Here is a 23,367-nt window from a genome sequence, read left to right as displayed (position 1 = left end):
TTTTTTTTACCATTGAAAAGAAGCTCTCAATAGTCTATTTAGATCTGCAATATAACAGAGCTGTCATAGCAGCATGGCTTCCGATGTATGATAGATGTTACCTATCACAAGGACCAAACACTATGTGCCACTTCATCCCTAAACAGCCATAATCAGAGGTATATGAAATTATAGGACGTCTGGTAATTCAGTATACAAAAAGGCCCACAGACTTTCATTATAGCTGTAGACTTCTAAAGGGGTATTCAGTTAAACATAACTTTAAGTATGTTGCTGCCCATGGTGAGACTAACAATTCCTGCCATACTTGTTATTATCTATTCAGTCTCCTTCCACCAGTTCTCATCTGCTGCTTTCTGCTGAAAACCCAAAAATCAGAGCGTGATCCTCTCTCTCTGTCTCCCCCTTCTCCCCCCTCCCTTCTGAGACGGCTGATGTAAACAAGTGCCTGGCAGGCTGTATCTGTGACATTGTAGCTTCTTTGTAATGCTGGGAGGGCTAATCACAGTGAGTTCATCAGCAACTTGACCTTGTTCATATGATAGGTACTCCTATTCTATTTATTCCATTGAGGGTTTGCTGCGGATTGTCATGGCAATGTAGTACTAATGAAATCTGCAGCCAAATCCAAATGCAACACTTGCAGAATTTGCTTCGGATTGGCCATGGATTTGTGAAGGTCTCCTACATAAGGATCCGGTCTTACTGATCCACTAAACGAAGGAAAAATGGTAATTCTTTGGCACCGGGATCCCCATATAACATATTATTGATATGATATAAAGATGTATGTATGAAGGTGAACACCCAATCATCTCATACAAATCTATGGCCACATCAGTGTGTAAGTCTATAAGAAATACACAGTGTGAACAGAGCTTTATCCCCTATGTCTTTCTGTAAAGATAACAGATATAACAATCTTGCAGATTATCCCTGTGTTCCGTGTCAGCCATTGTTGAACTCTTCATATAGGTAACACTGATCACAGGCACGATCATACAGGAACGTACAGACAGAAATGAGACCACAATATATTCTATTACAGAAAGCGTCTGTGTTTCCAGCAAGAAATGCAAAGTTTGGGTGTTTATGAGCGAAGGACTGCCAAGGCTCTGCCATTCCGCCGAGGATATGCTCCAGAGGCAGAAAGTCTCCGCTTCTGAAGTCCTGTGATAAGAAACCTCAACAAAACAACAGACAAACAGCAACCATGCAAGTGTAACAAACGAAAGCACGCAAACACAGACTCACAATTTAAAGGGAATTTACCATTAAAAAATATTCTAATCCTATTGACCATGTAACACATTCTGCAGCACAGTAATAGTCACTTGTGTCTCCTGTGCTTTTCATCACACAGTTGTTGGTATCCTGATCCCGCTGGAGTCTTCCAATACATTTCTGAACTGCTGGAGAAAGTGCTGTACCTGTGACCTGGTTTGCCCTGCTTCTTGCAGTCCGCGGGTCTCATAGGCATAGTCTTAGTGGTTATAAACTACAGGATGTGTGTACATTTTACTATATTATTTTCATCACACGGAAGAAAGTAGCGGCAAGGGTTAATACCTACTGACAGCAATATTGTATAGGTACTGGATCTATAAAATGGAAGTGAAAATAATAGGATAATTAGGGGCTTAAAAGGGTATTTCACTAAGGAGCTAAAAAATTAAATGCTCCCAAACCTAACTGGTCTTACTCACCAAGTTCCCCTGAGTATTTTGAGCTGTTTCCCATCTTACTAGCTGCTGCCGTTTCTGAGTTACAAGTTTTCTTAAAGACAATCTATATCTAAGATGGCTATAGCCGGGAAACAACATTTCCCAGCATGCATCGTTGGCTCAATCTGCTTCTCAATCACTGTAAACAAGATAGCTATCTATCTAGATGAGAGAGAGAGAGAAAAAAAACTGTGTTTTCTTTCCCCTATACTGCTCGGGAGGCTGTCATTGTTCTGTTGTTTCCCCGCCCTTTGGCAAGCTGCTCACTGATTGATATGATGCCAGTGGTGGGCGGAGTTAGAGATGAGGTGTTACAGCTTGCCTGGCAACAGAAGAGATCATGTGACTTTGGTCTCAGAAGAGAGAAGTAGGACAGAGTGGATCAGGAAGTGAGGATTTTCTGCAGCTTTGGGGTGTAGGTCAGGATATGCTGCAGACAAATGGTCCAATTCATGTAACAGAATCCAATTACACACAAGCTTAGATTACGGGTGGGGATCTTTCTTAAGTGGAGTACCCCTTTAAAGGGTATCTACCACTATAGATAATTATTTAGGAACTTGGTTATCTTTGGTGCCTCCATAGACAATGAATGAGGCGGTAGCTGAGTGTGGTCCATTCAGAGTCCCAATCAGTAGAGGTCCCAGCAGCCGGATCCTCTGTGATCTGATTGGTCCTGATCCTGTGGTTTAGTGTCTATGGAGGATGGACCCTTTCAAAAGGAGTTATATCATCTAAAAATGATGATTTGCCTTTATGGGCCAGCACAAAATACTGTAAATAAAGAGGGACTGAGCGATCCTCTGGTGGATCCCACAAGTCTATGTATTGTCATATTATAATGTTGTGCTATCTGACAGCAGAATATGCTAGAGTAATAGAAGCTGAGCACTATAATACAAGGGTTTGGAGCAGGACAACTGAGTAAAAATCTGAATAAACCCACACAGGACTCCTAAGAGACATGGTAGGAGTCCTGCATACCCCGCCCACACAGGATGACTGACAGCTCTTCCTGTATCAGTGTGCACAGAGAAGGTTATCAGTCATCCTGTATGGTTGGGATAAGCAACACTATCACCGTCTCTCTAAGTCCTGATGGCAAATACAATAAAAGATTTTGCCTGAGCAGAGCTTGGGCCGATCATGGGGCCTCTGTCACTGAGCTCCCCCCTACGATCATGCTGCAACTGACAGGAACGGAGAGGAGTCCATTCCTGGCAGTTTATCCCTTCACCCAAAACAAACTTTTTCACGTGTCTGGACAACCTACAAGATTCTTTATTTTTCATAAATAGAATTTTTTTTTAAATCTGGACATGGCTGCTATAATCACCGGTTGTAGGAGGTGAAGGCATACATATAGTCCCGGCAGCCAATGCAGCCGATATCAGAAACCTGGAGAGGATTGATTCTAGTTTGGAGAACCTGCACAGGATACACCAAGTCATTTTTAACACTAGTCAAACCTGTGATGAATGGAAACGTATATGGGACACCCTCTATAACAAAGGACTGTCAGGGATTTCACTGTATGTAAAGTAGCGATTATTACAACCTGCAAACTATAGATCCGGTGCCTGTACAATAAAACCTACAGAAAGTCCTAAAGGGAAGGGAAAGCCAAGAGTGTAAGACATGCAATAAGAATTACCAGGAAGATCTGGCTCTAGGTTAGTAGACTCATCAGCACCTCCACCACATACAAGAGAGGAATCAGGACTGTCCACATTAACAAGGACTTCATCTGCAGAGATAGCAAGGGCCAAGGTTAGTATACATATATATATATATAGGTGAAGGAAAAGTAAAGAAGAAGAAAGAAGAAGAAAGTTTCCTCCAGCAATGTATGCCTGGTGTTCTGGAACTTATGGTAAATGTGGGGGATAAATCAGGAAATCCGCTGATTTATTGGGGGAAACAAAAGTGTTGTTGGGGCTTAGGTTCAGCTGACTCATTACGACGTCCGTGTCCACATCCACTATTAAGCTGTACGGCCCCCATTTATTTCTCCAGATACAATATAAAATGAAAGCTGACCATCTAAGGTTATTATTAGAGATGAGCGAACCTGGAGCAGCTGGAGTCGATCCGAACCTGAACTTTCGCCATGTGATTAGCGGTGGCCGCTGAAGTTGGATAAAGCCCTAAGGCTATGTGGAAATCATGGATATAGTCATTGGCTGTATCCATGTTTTCCAGACAACCTTAGAGCTTTATCCAAGTTCTGCAGCCGCCGCTAATCAAATACCGAACGTTCGGGTTCGGATCGACTCGAACCTGAACCCGGTTCACTCATCTCTAGTTATTATATGCTGAAAAATGGGGAAAGAAACGAGATCTAGCCGAAGAAAGTAATAACAGCAACTGGGTGTACGGTAAAAATGGAAACATTTTTTATATATCTTAGGCTTTTTTTGCAGTAGGTTTTTTTTTTTTGCAAAAGAAAGATGAAAAAAAAAAAGAATGTATTTGTGTGAATCTGTTTTGATCCATTTTTCCATTAACTTCCATTACAAAAACAGATCAAAACAAATCTTTTTTTTTTTTTTTTTTTTTTTTTAACTTACACAGAAAGATGGACGACCATGTTTTTGTGTATGCAAAAAATAAAAAGGTTACGTTTTGATGTGTTTTTATAATGGAAGTCAATGGAAAAATGGATGGAAGATGATAACTGGATAAATGTAAAGTCATTTATAGAATATTGTATAAAGACCCCATTAAAGCCTATGGCACTTGTTGAGTTACTTTGGTATGACTTGGATGCAACCAGGTCCTATGTATATGCCATGCAGGCTGAAGCGTGCTCCTCCTAACAGAACCTTTCTAACAGACAATCTCCAGTACTTGACATGTTTTAGGCTGTGTTCACACTATGTGTATTTCAGTCAGTATATGTATATTTCAGTTAGTATATGTATATTTCAGTCAGTATCGCAACCAAAACCAGGAGTGGATTAAAAACACAGAAAGGATCTGTTCACACAATGTTGAAATTGAGTGGATGGCCGCCATTTAATGGCAAATATTTGCTGTTATTTTAGAACAACGGCTGTTATATTGAAATAATGGCCGTTATTTACTGTTATATGACGGCCATCCACTCAATTTCAACAATTTGAGAACAGATCCTTTCTGTGTTTTTAATCCACTCCTGGTTTTGGTTGCAATACTGACTGAAATATACGTAGTGTGAACGCAGCCTTAATGTTTTTTCCAAATCTTAAAGGAATTGTTCAAAATCAGAAGAGCATGGCTGCTTTCTTCTGAAAACAGGGCCACATCTGTCTTCAGGTCCTATGTGGTATTGCAGCTCATCCAAATGCACTTAGATGGAGCTGAGCAGCAATACCACACCCAACCTGTGGACAGGGGTAGTGCTGCTTTTGGGGGGAAAAAAAACACCATGTGTTTCTAATCCGGGAGACCCCTTTATGAATTCTTCTAGTACAATGACTCTCTGCAGGTTTATGGGCACCGAACTTTGCTTCTCTGATGTCCTTTCTGTCATTTATCCTCGGCAGGAGGACAATAACACCCAGCCACTCCAGATAGAACTATGTTTTCTTACATACAGACATTACTGACTGGATATTGGGATACGCATCACATATCACATCAGGAAGCGGCAGGAAGGTAATAGGGCCGCACTATCCAAAATGGCTGCCAAGAGTGGTGCTGGACTATAAAACGAGAGCAATGTAAATATATCTAAAATATCCCTATCTCTCCGGTATATACAGACAATTAATTTACTTTCCCTCTTATCGGTTGGAGATCAGACGGAGATATAGGAGGGGTATAAATGAGAGACACATAATCCGCTCGCTCACCTCCAGATGTCTTTGCTCTTTCTTTCAACTTTTCTGCAGACGCCTCATTGTAACTGGGAAGTTCTGACATCTTCACTCCAGATCGAGCTTCTGCTATGAGTTGACGTGCTCGCTCTCTCAGCTGCCGCCGACGCTCTTCATCTTGCTGCTGGAAAATATTGAACAGTTTTGCCGGCTTAGTAATTGACAAAAATGCAATTTTCCTTCTCGTTCTGATGGGGCTGATAGCACCCAGCCTCCCCTACTCTGTGTGCTCCCCGGGCGCCATCTACTATTTCCTGTGTCAGAAAGGTGTCAGAAAAGAGGACACGTCCAGGACGCCAAAGCTGTCAGAGCTCTTGATGGGTTAAATTGCAGCATAATAAATCTCTCTTCAAAATGGCGTCCTAACGCACCATACCCGTCCGTGTAGATGTCCTACACTTGTGTGAACAGAAGCAGAAGTTTTATTATTTTGTCTACTACTTTTTGGTGATTCAATGTACAATGGATGTCAGGCACAGAGTACTGGTCAATAACCTGATACCTACAGCACTTTATACAATCTTTGCTAGTTAAAGGGGAACTCCAGCCAAAATAAAAAAAAAATCAACTGGTTTCAAAAAGTTATACAGATTTGTAATTTACTTCTATTTAAAAATCTCAAGCTTTCCCCATACTTATCAACTGATGTACGTCTTGCAGGGAGTGGTGTGTTCTCTCCAGTCTGACACAGAGCTCTCTGCTGCCACCTCTGTCCATGTCAGGAACTGTCCAGAGCAGCAGCAAATCCCCATAGAAAACCTCTGCTGCTCTGAACAATACCTGACCTGGACAGAGGTGGCAGCAGAGAGCACTGTGTCAGACTAGTGAGAATATACCACTTCCTGCAGGACATACAGCAGCTGATAAATATGGGAAAGCTTGGGATTTTTAAATAGAAGTAAATTACAAATCTATATAACTTTTTGAAACCAGTTGATTTGATAGTACAGAAAAAAATGCTGTAGTACCCCTTTAAAAAAAAAAAAAAAAGACAACTGTCAGAATCCTATTCAAGTCAATGGGTCATAATGGATGCATCGTGACTTCTGAAAAAACTGGAAAGAAATGTTAAGAATCTAATTTTTTAAATTGCGTGAAGTCATCTAAAATTGTAGGGATAGACAAAGGCTCTAAGCTGACAATTACAGCCAACTGTTTAGTGTGAATGGGGGCCCTTCACTTTCATCATTGTTGGTACTAACCCAAACCATTGCCATATGAGTGCCGCTGTCTTTCCGCTCAGTGGGGACGTTGGAGAAAACCCGCCTGATGCAGCCTAGGTCATAGTCTGCATCTCTGTTTTCCAAGTAGGACTGGGGCGGTCTCCACCTTCCCCACGGACAAGGAAGATAGCAGGATTCAAATGCCGATGGTTTCGGGCTCGGTCCGGCTCGCTCATCTCTAATCGTTGGCCTCATATCTTCTGGTTACTCAGGGCGACGTGTGCAGACTATAATTTTTTTTAACTTGGTGCGATCAGCCGATGAACGAGCATTCACTTGTCCCATTAGCCGATGGCCGGGCCTATCGCACTGCCCAACATCAGCCTGCTCAGCCAGCAATCATCCTGTGTAATGGGGCCCTTAGTGTAGGATAAGCAGGAGGGGCAGTAAATATCCAATTTCAGTTCTATCATTGCAGGGGTGGGTCTATTAGTTAAGGTCCAGCAGTAATTGGGAGGTGCGGTCACTTCAGGAAAACTATAAGACAGCAGACGCCTATCCGATCCCCCCCCCCTCCGTCTTCCATCACTCATTTCCAGGCAGAGAGAAGCTAAAGCATCCCACACCCATAAGTGGCTGCCATTTAGGCTAAAACCCATTAATAAACAAGCACAAGATACTAATTAGGAACATTGCCGACATTTCCATGCAAATTGTTTGTTTGTAGCTATTTACCAGCCATTGTTCTCAGTACAATAGAAAAAATGCAAATGAATGAATCAAAATGCAACCCTAATGGGACTCTCTGCTTATAACCATTAGCCCAGAGGTGTGCAGTAATTCAATCCTCCAGCAGCCAGATTTAGCCTCATTAACAGCCGGCATGGGAAGGTTACAACTCCGAAAACCCTACAGTAAACAAAGTGGACGGACACAGCGCAGGATCTTGAGCCTGATTGACAGGATTCGGGTTCCCTATCAGATTGCCTCGATTTACTTCTCCGCTAACACGGACTCAATTTTGCCCGGGCCCCTGTGAGCCGTCTTATATTTGCATTATTTGCTTTCACACACCTCAATCTCCCCGAAGACAGAGAATTAAAGGGAAAATGTTATTTGTTGAGAAGACACATTAAGAATAAAAGGATGCAAAAGCTTTTGTGGCGGCTTTCATATGGAGAGAACAAATACAAATCTAAAACCATCGGGCTGGAAACGCGGGAATGCAGGTTTGGAGAAGATTTCCGACCGAAAGCCAAGACTGGATCCGAAAAGTAAAGAAAACATAAGGGATAAGGCAATATGGTGACTCTCCCTATCTATAGGTGAATGGGCGGGTGGGGGATATAAAATGTTATGGTGTCGCTTGTTCCCAAGGCCTCCACTTCTGCACCAAAGCGGTTGCTAATATGGTCCTCTACAATCAGGTGTCTGGAAGGAGATGAGAGAGTCAGCACGGACATGAAGGTGGAGCGCGGTGCAGTGAGGAGGGTCCTAACATTCAGAGCCCTCCACAACTCCTATAAACACATTAAAGAATTTAAGAAAAACTTTGGCCCGGTGCGGAGCAGTGATCAGTCAGTGTTCCAATGGTTACAATGAGCAGGGAGAAGTGGGTGGCCGAATGCTTCTCCCTTTAGGTTACAGCTCTGCTATGCTACTCCATATAAAGTCTATGGTGGCGTTTCTTAACTCCAGTCCTTGGCGTTAACCCCAACAGGTCATGTCTTGAGAAACAACTGAACCAAACCTCTGTATTATGCCCATTGGCTATCTCCCATAGACCTTTAATGGAATGGCAGTGCACATGCCCGACCACTGTTCCAAACAACTGAGGGCACAGACCACCCATTCTCGTGATCGTGGGGGTCTCAGTGGTCAGACATCTATCAGTCACCCTTGTAAGTGTAAAACCTCTATAGCCTATAAAACAGGACACCCTGTTAATAAAAACAAGTTGGTGGAGAAGGTTACAGATTTCCGATCTTCTTTTAGGAATATGGAGAATGATCCTGACGCTGTCTGCGTGTAGAAGGAATGGCAGCCATATAATAGTACAGTAATGATAATAATCATCGATTATCCCAACCGATTCCAAAATGGACAGGCAGTGTCCCCAGGATGCGTGGAGTCCCTGACATTTACCACTGATCATCACTTAGTGGTATCTATCATACAACAGCCCTATACTAGAAAATATACAAATAGTACATTGCACAGCACATAGTTAAATGGAAGATCTACATTATACCATCCTGCAAACCGCAGCATATACATCGCCAAAGGAGGCCAAATAGACACTTTTAGTGAACACAGCCGTACTTGTTAGTTCTGTTGCCATGATTGGTACCACAAGGCTGGAAGAAGCGCAACTGAACGAAATGGCCCTCTGTGGAACGCAGCCACTATCTGTTATTCCTCGCTCAGTGCGGCTCAGCATGAAGGGTCAATAAAAGACTGAAATGGACATGGTGAGTGCCGCCTTTCCTTCTTTTTAATTCTATTGAGATTTGATGCTTTGGCAGAGCATCACTTATAATCACATATACTTATGGCCAGCCGTCATCCGAAGGTACTAACCTGTTGACTGTGTGGCGTTCTCATATAACAGTGCAGGGAAACCTCTCTCTATTGTGATGCATGACTAGGAATAAACTTCTTACAATTTTCAGTATAGGTGTAATTGTCAATGGTGGAAACCAATGTAAAGAGTATCGGTTGCCAAACTTTTTTCAACGTAATACAAATGGCCAAAAAGTGTTCCATGCTCTCTCCGTGCTGAAATTTGGTCTTTTCTCCCCCAAAAAAGGAGAGACCAAACACAATCAAGCAAGAAAAGACACCTGTCCTTCATGCAGGTTGTAACAATTAACTTAATTATATCATTAACTTTTTACTATATTATATTAGTTATGTAACAATTTAGTCAGTATAATGTCACAGTGTGCTTACAGAAGTTTTGGTGCTATGCGGCAGAAGAGCTGACCATACAATGCTACCCCCCAACGATTCTCTGCTACTGAATGTGGATGCACAGCAAAGACTTGTCCCGCTCAGTGTGCACTCAGGAAAGGCTGTTGATCAATAAACCAGCCATGTCTGTGAACCCGCAAAGGACTGGGACTTCCCATGTTTTTTTTTAACAGAGAAAAGACCAAATATCAGTCTTGGAGGACCATAGAGCACAGTGTGACAGGAAGGGAGACACCTAGTGGCCATAAGTTGATTTAAAGTGTACCTGTTGTTACAAAAAACTTTTGAAATGTCATAGAGACATGTGAAGGGTTTGGATCGGCCCAGGTCTGAGTGTTCAGGAGAACGGATGGGAGAAGATCACACTGCACAATGTCCTCTCCCCGCTCTCCATAGAGCTCCACTCCAGTCTGATTCTTTTTTCTATCTCTAGCTGGGAGAGGATGCGCTGCAGAGTGCTCTTCTCCCAATCGGTACAGGTGTGAACACTCAGACCAGGACCGATCCAAACTTTGACATGTCTCTATGACTTGATACACGTCTCTATGACATGCGAAACGTTTTTTGAAACGACATTGACATGTTAAATATCCAAAACGTAAAAAACCAAAAGCAAGTATATTGGAAAACTGCCCGTGGTCACAACGCCTGTGGATTTCTTCCATTTTTTCCGAACTCCCTTTGTAAAAGTTTTCTCTCCTTCCCTGAAAACCTTGCCGAGCTGCTCACATACTGTACAAGGTCTCGGGATCCATGGTTTTTGGGATTTTATAATATTCTCGGCACACATACCAGACAGGCCGCTATTAAACCCTTTATACACAGACCTAATTGCTTCCTCCATGGGTGTCATTTTCCGCCATTAACAGTCACAGAAATAACTTTCATACAATTATTTAAAAAAAACGACCAAATCTACCAGATGACTGAACAGCTATGAAGAAATAAAAAAAACTTATCCATTTAAGGACAAACTCTTGAAGATTAAGTAATGCCGTTTCCTTGTTTCCTCCCCAGAAAAAAAAAATGTATTGGAATGCAATTTTTATATTTCACAGTTCAGCGAGGGCTCAGCAAGCTTCCCTTCCCCTGCTTCAATGGTGCTCCTTTTAATTTTATCCTCCTTAGTCCTAGTAATTAAAAGTGATCAGCAGTGGCTTCCCAAAGGATTTAAGACAAGTAACCCCCCCCCCCCTCCCAGAATTGTGCTTTTCAGGGGAAAAAAGAGCAGAAAGAGGATTCAGAGTTTCATTTCACAGGGACAAGAATATGATGGATTTACAATCCCCAACTTTATCCAATTGTTCCCTGAGCAGCCTTTCTATCTTAAGAAAGCTATAAAAATGGAGCCCAGCGGGGGGTGCGTGTGTACTTGCCGCTAATGCCGCTGACTGACAACTTTGCTATGGATCCTGAAAGAGAAATCTTAATATGATGTTTAATGTCCTTTTGTATATAAACACGGCACTAGACCGCTCCGAGCCAAACATGGCGGCCATGATAGAAGAACACACAATACACTCCAATGGGGAAAGAAAAAAAAAATTCTCATTCCTATTCAGCTTCACAAAGAAACTCAACATTAATGAAATCAAAGCAGTAACAAGGGACAAAAGGAAGACTTAAAGGAAACATTTCTTAGTGTAAAAAAGAAAAAAAAAAATTCTTTAAGGAAATTAAAGAAACGTTGTTCGTAAGTTCTATGGTATGGATGATTTGCCATGACAATGATGCAGACACATTCATATTACAGCCATGTTACTTGTGCTCGGACACAGCTATGTTACTTGTGCTCGGACACAGCCATGTTACTTGTGCTCGGACACAGCCATGTTACTTGTGCTCGGACACAGCCTTGTTACTTGTGCTCGGACACAGTCACGTTACTTGTGCTCGGACACAGCCATGTTACTTGTGCTCGGACACAGCCATGTTACTTGTGCTCGGACACAGCCTTGTTACTTGTGCTCGGACACAGTCACGTTACTTGTGCTCGGACACAGCCATGTTACTTGTGCTCGGACACAGCCATGTTACTTGTGCTCGGACACAGCCTTGTTACTTGTGCTCGGACACAGCCATGTTACTTGTGCTCGGACACAGCCTTGTTACTTGTGCTCGGACACAGTCACGTTACTTGTGCTCGGACACAACCATGTTACTTGTGCTCGGACACAGCCATGTTACTTGTGCTCGGACACAGCCATGTTACTTGTGCTCGGACACAGCCTTGTTACTTGTGCTCGGACACAGCCATGTTTCTTGTGCTCGGACACAGCCATGTTACTTGTGCTCGGACACAGCCATGTTACTTGTGCTCAGACACAGCCATGTTACTTGTGCTCGGACACAGCCATGTTACTTGTGCTCGGACACAGTCACGTTACTTGTGCTCGGACACAGCCATGTTACTTGTGCTCGGACACAGCTATGTTACTTGTGCTCGGACACAGTCACGTTACTTGGTTTCCTACTTATGTGAAAGTGTTCGCTCTAATATTAGGATCTCAATAAGAAACTATTTAATAATTATCCAATAATATCTACTACTATTTTTTGTAAATATTTTTATTATAGAGATTTGTAGATTAGAATTTTTTTCCTAAGGTTCTTAAATCAATAAAACACTCCGAAGAGAACACGAGAATCGCAAGAAAAGAAAACTGCAATTAGTTGTATTATAAACACATTCAGCATCAGAACATTCATCGTCTTCATTGAAAAGTGGATTTTTTATCAAAGATTTTCTAAGACTTGGATGAAAAAAAAAAAGAAATCACAGATATATTATATAATTATTATATACACACACACACAAGAAAATTCCTGCAGCACTTCAAAGTCTGTGAAAGGAAAATTGGTGTTTATTCCATAAGTAGCCGTAACAGAACTTGTGCAATGTTTCTGCTCCAATGAAGCCTTTCTCAGATAGATATATACATACATAAGTACTGTGTATATATATATATATATATATATATACACACATACACACACATCATAGTGATCAGTAATAAGAAAAGTCCCGACATCCAGACGTATAGTAAATTATTAGACGGGTCTTACAAGTTACTGGATAAGAGACGCGTCTAACTCAGAGTGCACTATGCAGAGGAAAACCAATATCCTTCAGTCTGGGATATGACAGGCAGCTCCTGACTTTGGTTACAGGATCACTAAGTTATTACCATACAGGTGCGGACACACACACAGCCATCCAAAACGGAATTTTCTTCTGTTGGGATTTAACCAATTTTAAGTAAAATAAGTTTTAAGGAAATTAGTGAATAAAACAAGAAGTAAAAGTCACGGGGGTGGATGATCATTGCCTCATGTTGGCTGCCTAATATGATTGATTTGGATTTTGTGATTATGATCCTGGATTTGGGATATTGTACTTTGACATTGCAGTGGGTATGTTTCCACCTTAATTACTGGGTATGGAAAACAAAATAAAAAAAAAATTAAAATGTAAAAGTGTAGTTATGTGATTGTGCCCCCCGGACAACCCCTTTTAAGCTGAAATCACACAGTTTTTTTTTCCTGCGCATTTTTTTTTTTTTTTTTTTAAGGTAAGGTCAAAGTGGTTGTGGATGTGACTTCCTAGTGAACTACTGAAATGTCTATATCCTCCGTATTTTGTTTTTTGCCAAGGTCAGAGACATCTTTTTATTTATTTATTTTTTTAAAAAGCAGCATGCTCTCGGTTTTTTTTTTTGGGGGGGGGGGGGGGTTCTCTATAGCACTTGGAAAACACACAAAAACACGTAGAAATTGTAACAAAAGAAAAACCAGCACAAAATTGCTATAAAAACGTAAAAAATGCTTAAAAAGCCCCCCCAAAATAAAAGTTTTTGAATAGATTTACTATAAGGGAGCCCAGAACCACATGTTCGGCCCTGATGACTTCTTAATCGGCAACAACCTAAAAAGATTTCCACCTATATGTTTGATATGTTTCGTGCTCCTTTAAGAATCCCTGTCCCTTTACTAATATGGGACAACGGCGGTGTATTGGAAATAGGAAAAGACTGAAAGTCAGTGAATATTGTAATTTATCAGGTACACTATACTTTACAAAGGAAGATACGGACGCCGCTGGTGCCCTATAACAATAATTCATTGATACTGATGGACAGTGAAAGTAAGCGAGAAATGAAACATATAATTCTTCCTCAGGCTGATTATAGCCCAGACTTAAAAAATTGTCTATGGTATGTTCCGATTACATAGTGTATGGGAACAAAAAATTGACTGCTGCCCCCCCCTCCCCTTTTCATCACTAGACAGGAAGCAAGGCACTGTTATTAGCTATTCAGAGAGAAAGAGATTTCGATGCCTGTCCAGAGGCGAGGATTACCGAAATGTACCCATTCACTTGCTTCTGAGCAGAGGATAGAAGAGGTAAAAAAAAAATAAGAAAAATAAAAACTACAAGTCCCCTTTCAAAGCCAGGACAGGAGAAGTTTTCCCCAGCGAGATAGGACGGCTGTTGTTTGAGAAAATGGGATTTGGGAGGAAACACTGGAACTGTTTAGCAGCTCCTTTCATATTGGGTCTTAAAAAAAACTTTTGCCTTCCCTGCGCAGGCGGACAATATAAGCAGACAGGCCCGCAGAAGGTCACACCTGCTCATTTCACCAGGGATGCCCTAAACTTATGCCGCACAAAGGGAAAAGGGGGAGGGGAAAAAAAAATCAGGCTTTCTGGTAAAATAAAAGGGGAAGTAAAATCTTGCTCAAATACATCCCATCTGCTCCGATTAAATCAATGATTCCTCTTGGGGCTACGTGTACGGTTTCAGCCAAAGGTTTGTGATGACGATAGGAGGCCAGCTAGCAGGTGGGAGCTTTGCATAACTAGCAGGTGACCTCCAGAAGAACAACTCCTGCTACATAGGGAAGGAGGGATGGACAAAGCAACAACAATGGCGTTACCCAACCAACTGGGAGTAGCTTTATGGCGCAAACCACCACAGCACCTTCCTTATCCAAGGTCCCATTGGTTTCTAGGTGCACCCCCATTGTGGGCCTTATAAGACATGTTTTAAAATGGTTATCCAGACCCACAAAAACATGGCCACTTTCTTCCAGAGAAAGCACCGCTCTTGTCTCCAGTTTGGGTGCAGGTTTTGTAACTCGGTTCCATTGAAGTGAATGGAGCTTAATTGCAAACCGCAGCTGACCTGGAGACAAGAATGGTGCTGTCTCTGGAAGAAAAGTCTCCACACATCTTTATGACGGGCTCTCCTTAAGGAGAGTCACTACCCATTTGACCCACGCCGATAGACCTCTCTCTAGCCAGCCAACACCCTGCTCTGCACTGATGAGGGGCAAAAACCCCAAAACAGCTGTCTGTGGATGGGAAATCTTTCTTTAAAGGGGTTGTCCGGCGATAAAAAATTATTCACAGAATAACACACATTACAAAGTTATACAACTTTGTAATGTATGTTATGTCTGTGAATGACCCCCTTCCCCGTGTCCCACCACCCCCACCCGTGTACCCGGAAGTATGGTGCGCTATACGTTACCTGTCACGTGCCGACCACGGTCTCCGATCCTCAGCAGTGACGTCTTCTTCGGGAGGCCAGCGGATCTTCCCGAGTGCCGGCCGCCCTCTGCAGCGTCATCCGAAGCTCAGCCGCGATTGGCTGAGCATAACTGTGCTCAGCCAATCGCGGCTGAGCTTCGGATGACGCTGCAGAGGGCGGCCGGCACTCGGGAAGATCCGCTGGCCTCCCGAAGAAGACGTCACTGCTGACGATCGGAGACCGTGGACGACACGAGATGCGGTGAGTATAATGCACCACACTTCCGGGTCTAGCGTGGGTGGGGGGAAACACGGGGAAGGGGGCCATTCACAGACATAACATACATTACAAAGTTGTATAACTTTGTAATGTGTGTTATTCTGTGAATAATTTTTTATCGCCGGACAACCCCTTTAAGGAGAGAGAGTTTGGCTTGGCATAAAATCAAAGTTCTAAGGCTCCTTGACTCAGTGAGACTTGATGAGACATCAAGAGGTGTGAGAACAATTTTTAATACTAATGTCAGCCAATCACTGTCCGTAAACCAATACACCCGGTTATTACATATTCATATTAACCGGGATCGGGGAGCACAGAGACGGTCAAGAGCTAAGAAGCTTCAGAACAGAAGCAGCAGAAAATCCATAAGACGGGAGGAAGGTAAGAGACATACTATAAGAGACATACCCTCCTCCTCGGTGTCTCCTGTGCAATAGGGACATATCAGCAGGTTAGATTCGTCTCATCTGATGATAGTTCCCCTTTAAATTGGTTTTCATTGAGTTTAGCACTGCTTCAATCAAAGTAGAAGGGAAGCTCCTACTAAACCTCACTAAATTTATTTTTATTCGCTTAAAAATAAAATAATGATCTCTGGTAATTTACCTGGAGACAATGACGTTCAAATGACAAACTGGTGCAGGTGAAGAAAAAACAATTGCTACCCGTTAATAGCTAAATTAGTAAAAACATTTAAACCTTATTCCTTAAGCCCCTATTACATGGGGCGATGGAGAGAAGCAAACAGGTGCGGTCAGCGCTCGTTTGCTCCTCGTTCCCCGCTCGCTGACGGCGCTATTACACATGTCGGCAGCAAGCAGGTAAGTGCAGGGGGGCCGTCCGGGTGATCGATGTGGATCGGCGTGGTCTCCTCCTGTGCCTGATTTATGAAGGTTTAAACCTGGAATCATGCGTAAACCAGGCAAAAATCTACACCTGCTCCAGATCTTCGCACAAAGCCTGCTCAGGGCGGGCTGGCTGTACTAACAGGTGCGCACCTCTAAGTAAATCCGGCTGGGAAAAAGGGGGCAGGGTTTTACTTAAGACTCTTGATAAATCTCCCCCATTCTACCTAACATTTGGTGAAAACCTATCCATAAGGCCTCAGAAAAGCAACTGCTGCCTTTTATGTTACTGGCGTATTCTGTCGTCACAGATAGTGGGCATGCTTGGCAGACAGAGTTAAGCATTAAACTCTTCAAGGGAAATCCATAGCTGGCGTCAGCGTCTTGCGAAGTTGCGTTAGCGGCTTAAGAAGCCTTGGTCAGGTAGATAGAATTACTAAGATGCCACAAAAGCAGTAAGCTACACAAACAGAACACAATACAGCCGACTGTGGTTCTATCTATACGTATCAACAGCTTCTAAATATTATTGGTAAAAAACAAGCAAAAACGCCAAAACAAACAGTGGAGTGCAGGAAAGCTATTCTCAGAGATAGACGGCATGATAAGTTAAAGGAGTCCAGCGAAAATGTTTATTAAAGTATTGTATTGCCCCCCCAAAAGTTATACAAATCCCCACTATACACTTATTACAGGAAACACTTATAAAAGTATTTTTTTCCCCACACTTACTACTGCACCAAGGCTTCACCTGGATAACATGGTGGTCACTTCCTGGATAACGTGGTAATGCGACTTCCTGGATAACATGGCGATGTCACTTCCTGGATAACATGGTGATGTCACTTCCTGCATAACATGGTGATGTCACTTCCTGCATAACATGGTGATGTCACTTCCTGGATAAACATTGTGATGTCACTTCCTGGATAACATGGCGATGTCACTACCAGACTCCCAGAGCTGTGCGGGCTGTGGCTGCTGGAGAGGATGATGGCAGGGGGACACTGAGGGACACAGGGCACTGGAGGGACACGGAGCATCCCTCTGCAATCATCCTCTCCAGCAGCCACAGCTCTGGGAGTTGGGTCGTGACATCACCATTTTAGCCAGGAAGTGACATTACCATGATATCCAGGAAGTGACATCACCATGTTATCCAGGAAGTGACATCATCATGTTATCCAGGAAGTGAAGCCTTGATGCAGTAGTAAGTGCAGGGAAAAAAAAGCACTTTATAAGCATTTCCTGTAATAAGTGTATATTGGGGATTTGTATAACTTTTAGGGGCAATAGAATACTTAAATAAAAATTTCCGCTGGACTTCTCCTTTAATTCAGTGTCCAGGACAATGTGCGTCCACGTGAGGTGGGCATGAAGGGTCCATCACCTGGTCTTCCATGGATGGCCCCTCGCGGCTTGTCTGGCTGCTCTTTTGTGGCAGGCGAGAGGTTATACGCTCTCCGGCTCCTTAGAGCCAGCCCTGACAAATACGCTGCCAGTCATGCACATGTTTCAAGCCTGAAAGCCAGTGTGAGCCTAGAAGTAGCCGGTCACACTGGCACCTAGTCATGCAGAAGGAGATAGATTTGTCATGACAGGCTCATTATTCAACGTAAAGAAACAGTTTAGCGACCCCTAATCCGGTACAAATACATCTTTCTCCTAAAGGTCTATTGCTGGAAGGAACCTGTGGAAATAACCAGAAGTGTCAGATGGTTGGAAAAGGAAGATTTCACACAAAATGGCCCCACAATAGTCCTCTGGGATCACTCTGGGGTATTACTGTCTGATGCGACAGCTCAAGACTACGCGGCTTTTACCGGAGGAACTGAGACACTAACTCCGAGTAAAACAAGGAATTAGGCTAACATACGGAGAGAATCCTAAGATGCCGGGTATAGACAGGAGAGCTTTGGCAACGCCGATTCTTTATTATTCATGTATAATGCTATGTTCACGCAAAGTATTTATGACAAGAACGGCCGTTGTTTGCAATTAAAACAACGGCTGTTCTTGTCATAGAAAAATGTGTTGCAAAGTCAATGCGAACAGTGGCCGTTGTTCACACATCGTATTGAACAATGGCTGTTAGGTACAGTCGTGGAAATAATGGACATATCACTTATTTCCGGCCGTTGTGCATTGGAATCAATGCAATTTTCAGTGCAACAATGGCCGTTGTGCATGTACCCTGTGTAAGTATAGCCTATATGTACATACCTGTGAACGCACAGCGGATTCTCCCATCATTTTATGTACAAGGGATTGGCCACCCATGCACAAGATCTTATTTTACCTTATTTTTTCTTATATGTACGGACTCATTTCCTTATGTATTGTGATCAGAGATCAGTGACCAAAACTCTCTACACAGATCTAGTCAGGGGCCTATTACACAAAGCAATTTTTAACGACTAACAATAAACGATCGCAAACGAGATGGTTTATCGTTACCCTGAAATCATTCACCATATTACACAGAGCGATAGTCCTTCGTTACTTCGATCGTTTCTTCCATCTGATCCCAGCAAAACCATGAACAACGTGCAATCACGCTGAACGATTAGTGAGAAAAAGCAAAACTACAGCGAATGGACGTGGAATTACAGCGAACGATTAGCAAGAAAATGCGAAATGGACGTGGAATTACAGCGAACGATTAGCAAGAAAATGCGAAATGGACGTGGAATTACAGCGAACGATTAGCAAGAAAATGCAAAATGGACGTGGAATTACAGCGAACGATTAGCAAGAAAATGCAAAATGGACGTGGAATTACAGCGAACGATTAGCAAGAAAATGCGAAATGGACGTGGAATTACAGCGAACGATTAGCGATGATTTTAGGTTCAGATCTAAATCAACGATCAGCAACACATGAATGATTATTAGATTGTTGCCTGCAATTACACAGAACAATTATCGTTTAAAGTCGAACAATATCGTCCCATGTAATAGGGCCCTTAGAGGGGTTATACAGGCTTAGAACATGGCCTGATAGCGAGGGTTAAAGAACGCTAGAACGCCTCATGGCCTTGTTGAATAACAAGATGGAGCTATCCGATTGTGTTTGAGCTTCTCGGGCTCTGAGTTTATCCTCCCCTCTTCTTCCCTCCCACGTTTGTTATCCTTGTCCGTCTTTTTTTGTTCTTTCTTCTCCTCTTCGGCTTTGGTCCGGTCTGAGCCTTGTGGACCCGATTGCTTTTGTTGCTGGTTTATGAATCTCTTCCCTTTGGGGGATTTCTTTTGATGGATATGTGCCAAAGTGTTACTGCTCAGTTGGACTTTATGACGTTTTTCTGTCGTTTTTATGAATGAACATGAGTATTGTTTTATAAAAAATTTACAAATTATAAAAAAAAAAAAAAACTAATTTTTTTCTTCCAGAAAGAGCACCACTTTTGTCCTCAGTTTGGCTGCGGTTTTGCCCCAGTTAGGGTATGTTCACATCTCGTTTTTTGTCCTCACGTCCGGCTACACGTCAGGAATCAGTGCAAAAAGGATGCTGACGTGCAGCCCGACGTGCGGCCAACGGCCATATTGACTTAAATGAGCAGGACGGAGTCATTATGTGACTGTGTTCTGCTCATTTGCGGGACGTACACTGCTGTTGTGCAGGACTCAAAAGCGTGGTCGACCACATCCTGCACAAAAGCCGTGTACGTCCCGCAAATGAGCAGAACACAGTCACATAATGACTCCGTCCTGCTCATTTAAGTCAATGTGACGTCCTGACGTGTAGCCCGACGTGAGGACAAAAAACGAGATGTGAACATACCCTTACTGGTTGGCTGAGAGGGAAACTGCTCAGCTGGAAGAGCTGGGTATGTGACACACCCAGATTCCAGCCATAAATGACCGGTGGCCGTCAGTGGGATCCAGGAACAGCGGTGTGCTCAGATGATGAGCTGCCCACCTGGCCCTTCACATAGATGTTACTGTACTATAAGGGAGATCAGAGGTAACTTTTTTTTCGAATCAACAGTAGAGTTTAAGTGTCACAAAGTCTTAAAGGGGTTGTTCACCCCAATTTTTATTTTATTTCAAATCAACTGGTGCCAGAGATTTGTAATTTACTTCTATTAAAAAAAATCTTCAGTCTTCCAGTACTTATCAGCTGCTGTATATCCTGCAGAAAGTGGTGTATTCTCTCCAGTCTGACATAGTTCTCTCTGCTGCCACCTCTGTCCATGTCAGGAACTGTCCAGAGCAGCAGCAAATCCCCATAGAAAACCTCTCCTGCTCTCCAGACTAAAAACAATTCCCCCTGGAAAACCGGAGATTGTTTTAATAGAAGTAAATTACTACCCCTTTAATAATGTGTGTTACACTATTTTCGGCGTGATTAAATCCATATCCATATAGTTTAACTTATTCTTCTTATTGATAGAGGGCAGTGATATAACAGATATATCAGAGAAGCAAAGATATTTGTCATTCAGAAGAATGGCTGAATAAGAGAGACAACCCTGTTATGTATACAACACTAAGCAGAAGAGAACAGGAGAACATAGGGTTAATGGAACACATCCCTGGGCTGGGACCCCGGGTTACTGGGCTGGGACCCCGGGTTACTGGGCTGGGACCCCGGGTTACTGGGCTGGGACCCCGGGTTACTGGGCTGGGACCCCGGGTTACAGACTGTCAGCAGCAGAACGCGTGCCAGAGGCAGAAGTGGCTCCAGCTGGAGGGGATGTAAAGGAAGAGGTTGCACTTTCCTTCCACAGGATCCACTTCTGCAGCCTGTCTGTAATGTGTGTTCCCAGCAGAGTTTCCTGTTACATGGTCACTGTCATTTGACCCAACGTCCCTCCCTGTGATTGCCTATGTAATCTGTAACTTATTGTAAATCTATTCACTTAACACACTTTAACCCCAGAAAAAGCTCTAAAGACCTGTCCACTAGGTGTCGCCCTTCTGCGCAATCTGCTGTTCACCACTGTCGTTAGGCTCAGTCTGTCTGTAGTAACAAAGAGACCAAGACAGACTGCAGGAAGTGGGGGGGGGGGGGCGGAGCTTAGCCAGTGTTATGTGCAAGACAGAGGGTGAGCCTATACTGTGTACCACCAGCCTGTGAGCCTGTCTGTAAACTGAAGAAGCATCATAGCTCTGCCTGAAAGGTAAATCAAGGCTTTTCTCTTGTCTCAGCAGCAGTAGTTCCCTGACCACTGGCTCTTAGTGCCCCAATATCTGCATTACCACCTTATCAGCAATCCTAAGGGTTAAAGAAACCCTGTAAATATATAGCTTTTAACTTTTTTTTATGAGGTATACCTTGTTTTTGAAGCAATTTTAAGAGTTTGCACCTAAAAAGTGTTCCTTTCAACCTGTCTCTTTTTAGTATTCTTTTTATAAATAAGTATCACAATAACCTTTTTTTTTAATACTTTAAAGGGGTACTCCAGCGAAAATCTCGTTCTGTCACAGGGCTGCAGAATCTGTTGGCGCTATACAAATTAATATTATTTATTATATCAACTGGTTTCAGAAAGTTATATAGATTTGTAATTTACTTCTATTTAAAAATCTCCAGTCTTACAGTACTTACCATCTGCTGTATGTCCTGCAGGAGATGATAAGTACTGGAAGACTGGAGATCTTTAAATAGAAGTAAATTACAAATTTACAAATAACTTTCTGAAACCAGTTGATATGAAAAAAAAAAAAAGATTTTTGCCGGAGTACCCCTTTAAGGCCCCAGCTATCAGACAGGTCATAAAATTCCATCAGTCCCTTTCAAAGTGAAGCTAAATAAGTAAAATTGGCTGATTCCAACACTCTTGCTCCCCAAATAGATAGGGGTAATAGATGGTTTTATGCTCTTAAATCAAGAGTCAGGGCCTTTCTGTTACCTGCAGGTTGGTTCACCTTCGAGGGGTACTCCAGTTTCAGCAAATAAATCATCCCCCTTGTATAATGGAAAGTTACACTGACACACTGGGTGACGCTTATTGCAGGTTGTGGAGGGGCAGTGCGTGGTGTCTATCTCAGGCTCCGCACTACATACAATATATACAAATTATACAAGAGTTTCTTCTCTAACTCTGATACAGATGACAGACCCAGCTCTGCTTCATACGCTGGCGTCCTCGCACTACCACCGGCCATACAATACAATGCTGCAGTTTACCAGCCTGAACCAGAACTAATCTACCCCAATATATAATAGAGGCAAAAACACAATAAAAGAAATCAGGGGATGAAATACTGGCCATAAGTGACGGATTACAGGAGGCCGGGGGAGTGATGGGGGTGGTAATGTTATTACACAGCTGGGGGGTGATTTAGGAGCTATACATGGGAACCCTTCTATTAAATATATTATTAATTATATACATTGTAACCTAACGGAGGAAGCAGAAAAGAGAGAGAAAACTGTGAGAGGCTTCTGCCGAATAAGCAGTATTTTCACCCAACTATATGTCCCGCCATCACTGATCATGTGTATAAGGCGGCATTAATGTCAGCGTTTCTCCCCCATTGTTCTACTTTGTATAATAGGACTGACTGGATCCGCTACATGCCAGAAACCAATGGTGCCCAATGGATCCTACTGACTTTAATGGAGTCATGGTCCAACATGGTGTCATTTTACCAATCTACATATTTATAGCATTGGAGGCTATTAAAGGGATAGTTCAACATTTTTTTTTCTTTTTTCTAATCAACTGGTGCCAGAAAGTGGCAGAGATTTGTAATTTATTCTAATTTAAAATCTCCAGTCGTCTATTACTTATCAGCTGCTGTATGTCCTGCAAGAAGTGGTGTATTCTCTCCAGTCTGACACTGCTGTCTGCTGCCACCTCTGTCCATGTCAGGAACTGTCCAGAGCAGCAGCAAATCCTCATAGAAAACCTCTCCTGCTCTCCAGACTGGAAAGAAAACACCACTTCCTGCAGGACATACAGCAGCTGATGAGTACTGAAAGACTGGAGATTTTTTAATAGAAGTAAATTACAAAACTCCGGCAGTAACTGATTTGAAATT

General features: G+C 42.7%; 1 protein-coding gene across 6 annotated transcripts in view; it reads right to left on the bottom strand.

Annotated features, from left to right (window-relative positions):
- The window catches only part of EHBP1 (EH domain binding protein 1), a 253,241-nt gene that overhangs the window by 62,991 nt on the left and 166,883 nt on the right, over positions 1–23,367 (bottom strand). For 3 of the 6 annotated variants that reach the window (XM_069955491.1, XM_069955486.1, XM_069955490.1), the window contains 2 exons: positions 5,561–5,708; positions 3,379–3,471 (listed from right to left, as the gene is read on the bottom strand). In XM_069955491.1, coding sequence (XP_069811592.1) covers positions 3,379–3,471; positions 5,561–5,708 — 241 coding nt within the window. The remainder of the gene's footprint in view (positions 1–3,378; positions 3,472–5,560; positions 5,709–23,367) is intronic. The other 3 variants (XM_069955487.1, XM_069955488.1, XM_069955489.1) reach the window with 3 other exon arrangements.

Source organism: Dendropsophus ebraccatus, chromosome 15, assembly GCF_027789765.1.
Source record: "Dendropsophus ebraccatus isolate aDenEbr1 chromosome 15, aDenEbr1.pat, whole genome shotgun sequence".
Taxonomy (NCBI): domain Eukaryota; kingdom Metazoa; phylum Chordata; class Amphibia; order Anura; family Hylidae; genus Dendropsophus; species Dendropsophus ebraccatus.
This window is presented reverse-complemented; position numbering and strand designations above follow the sequence as displayed.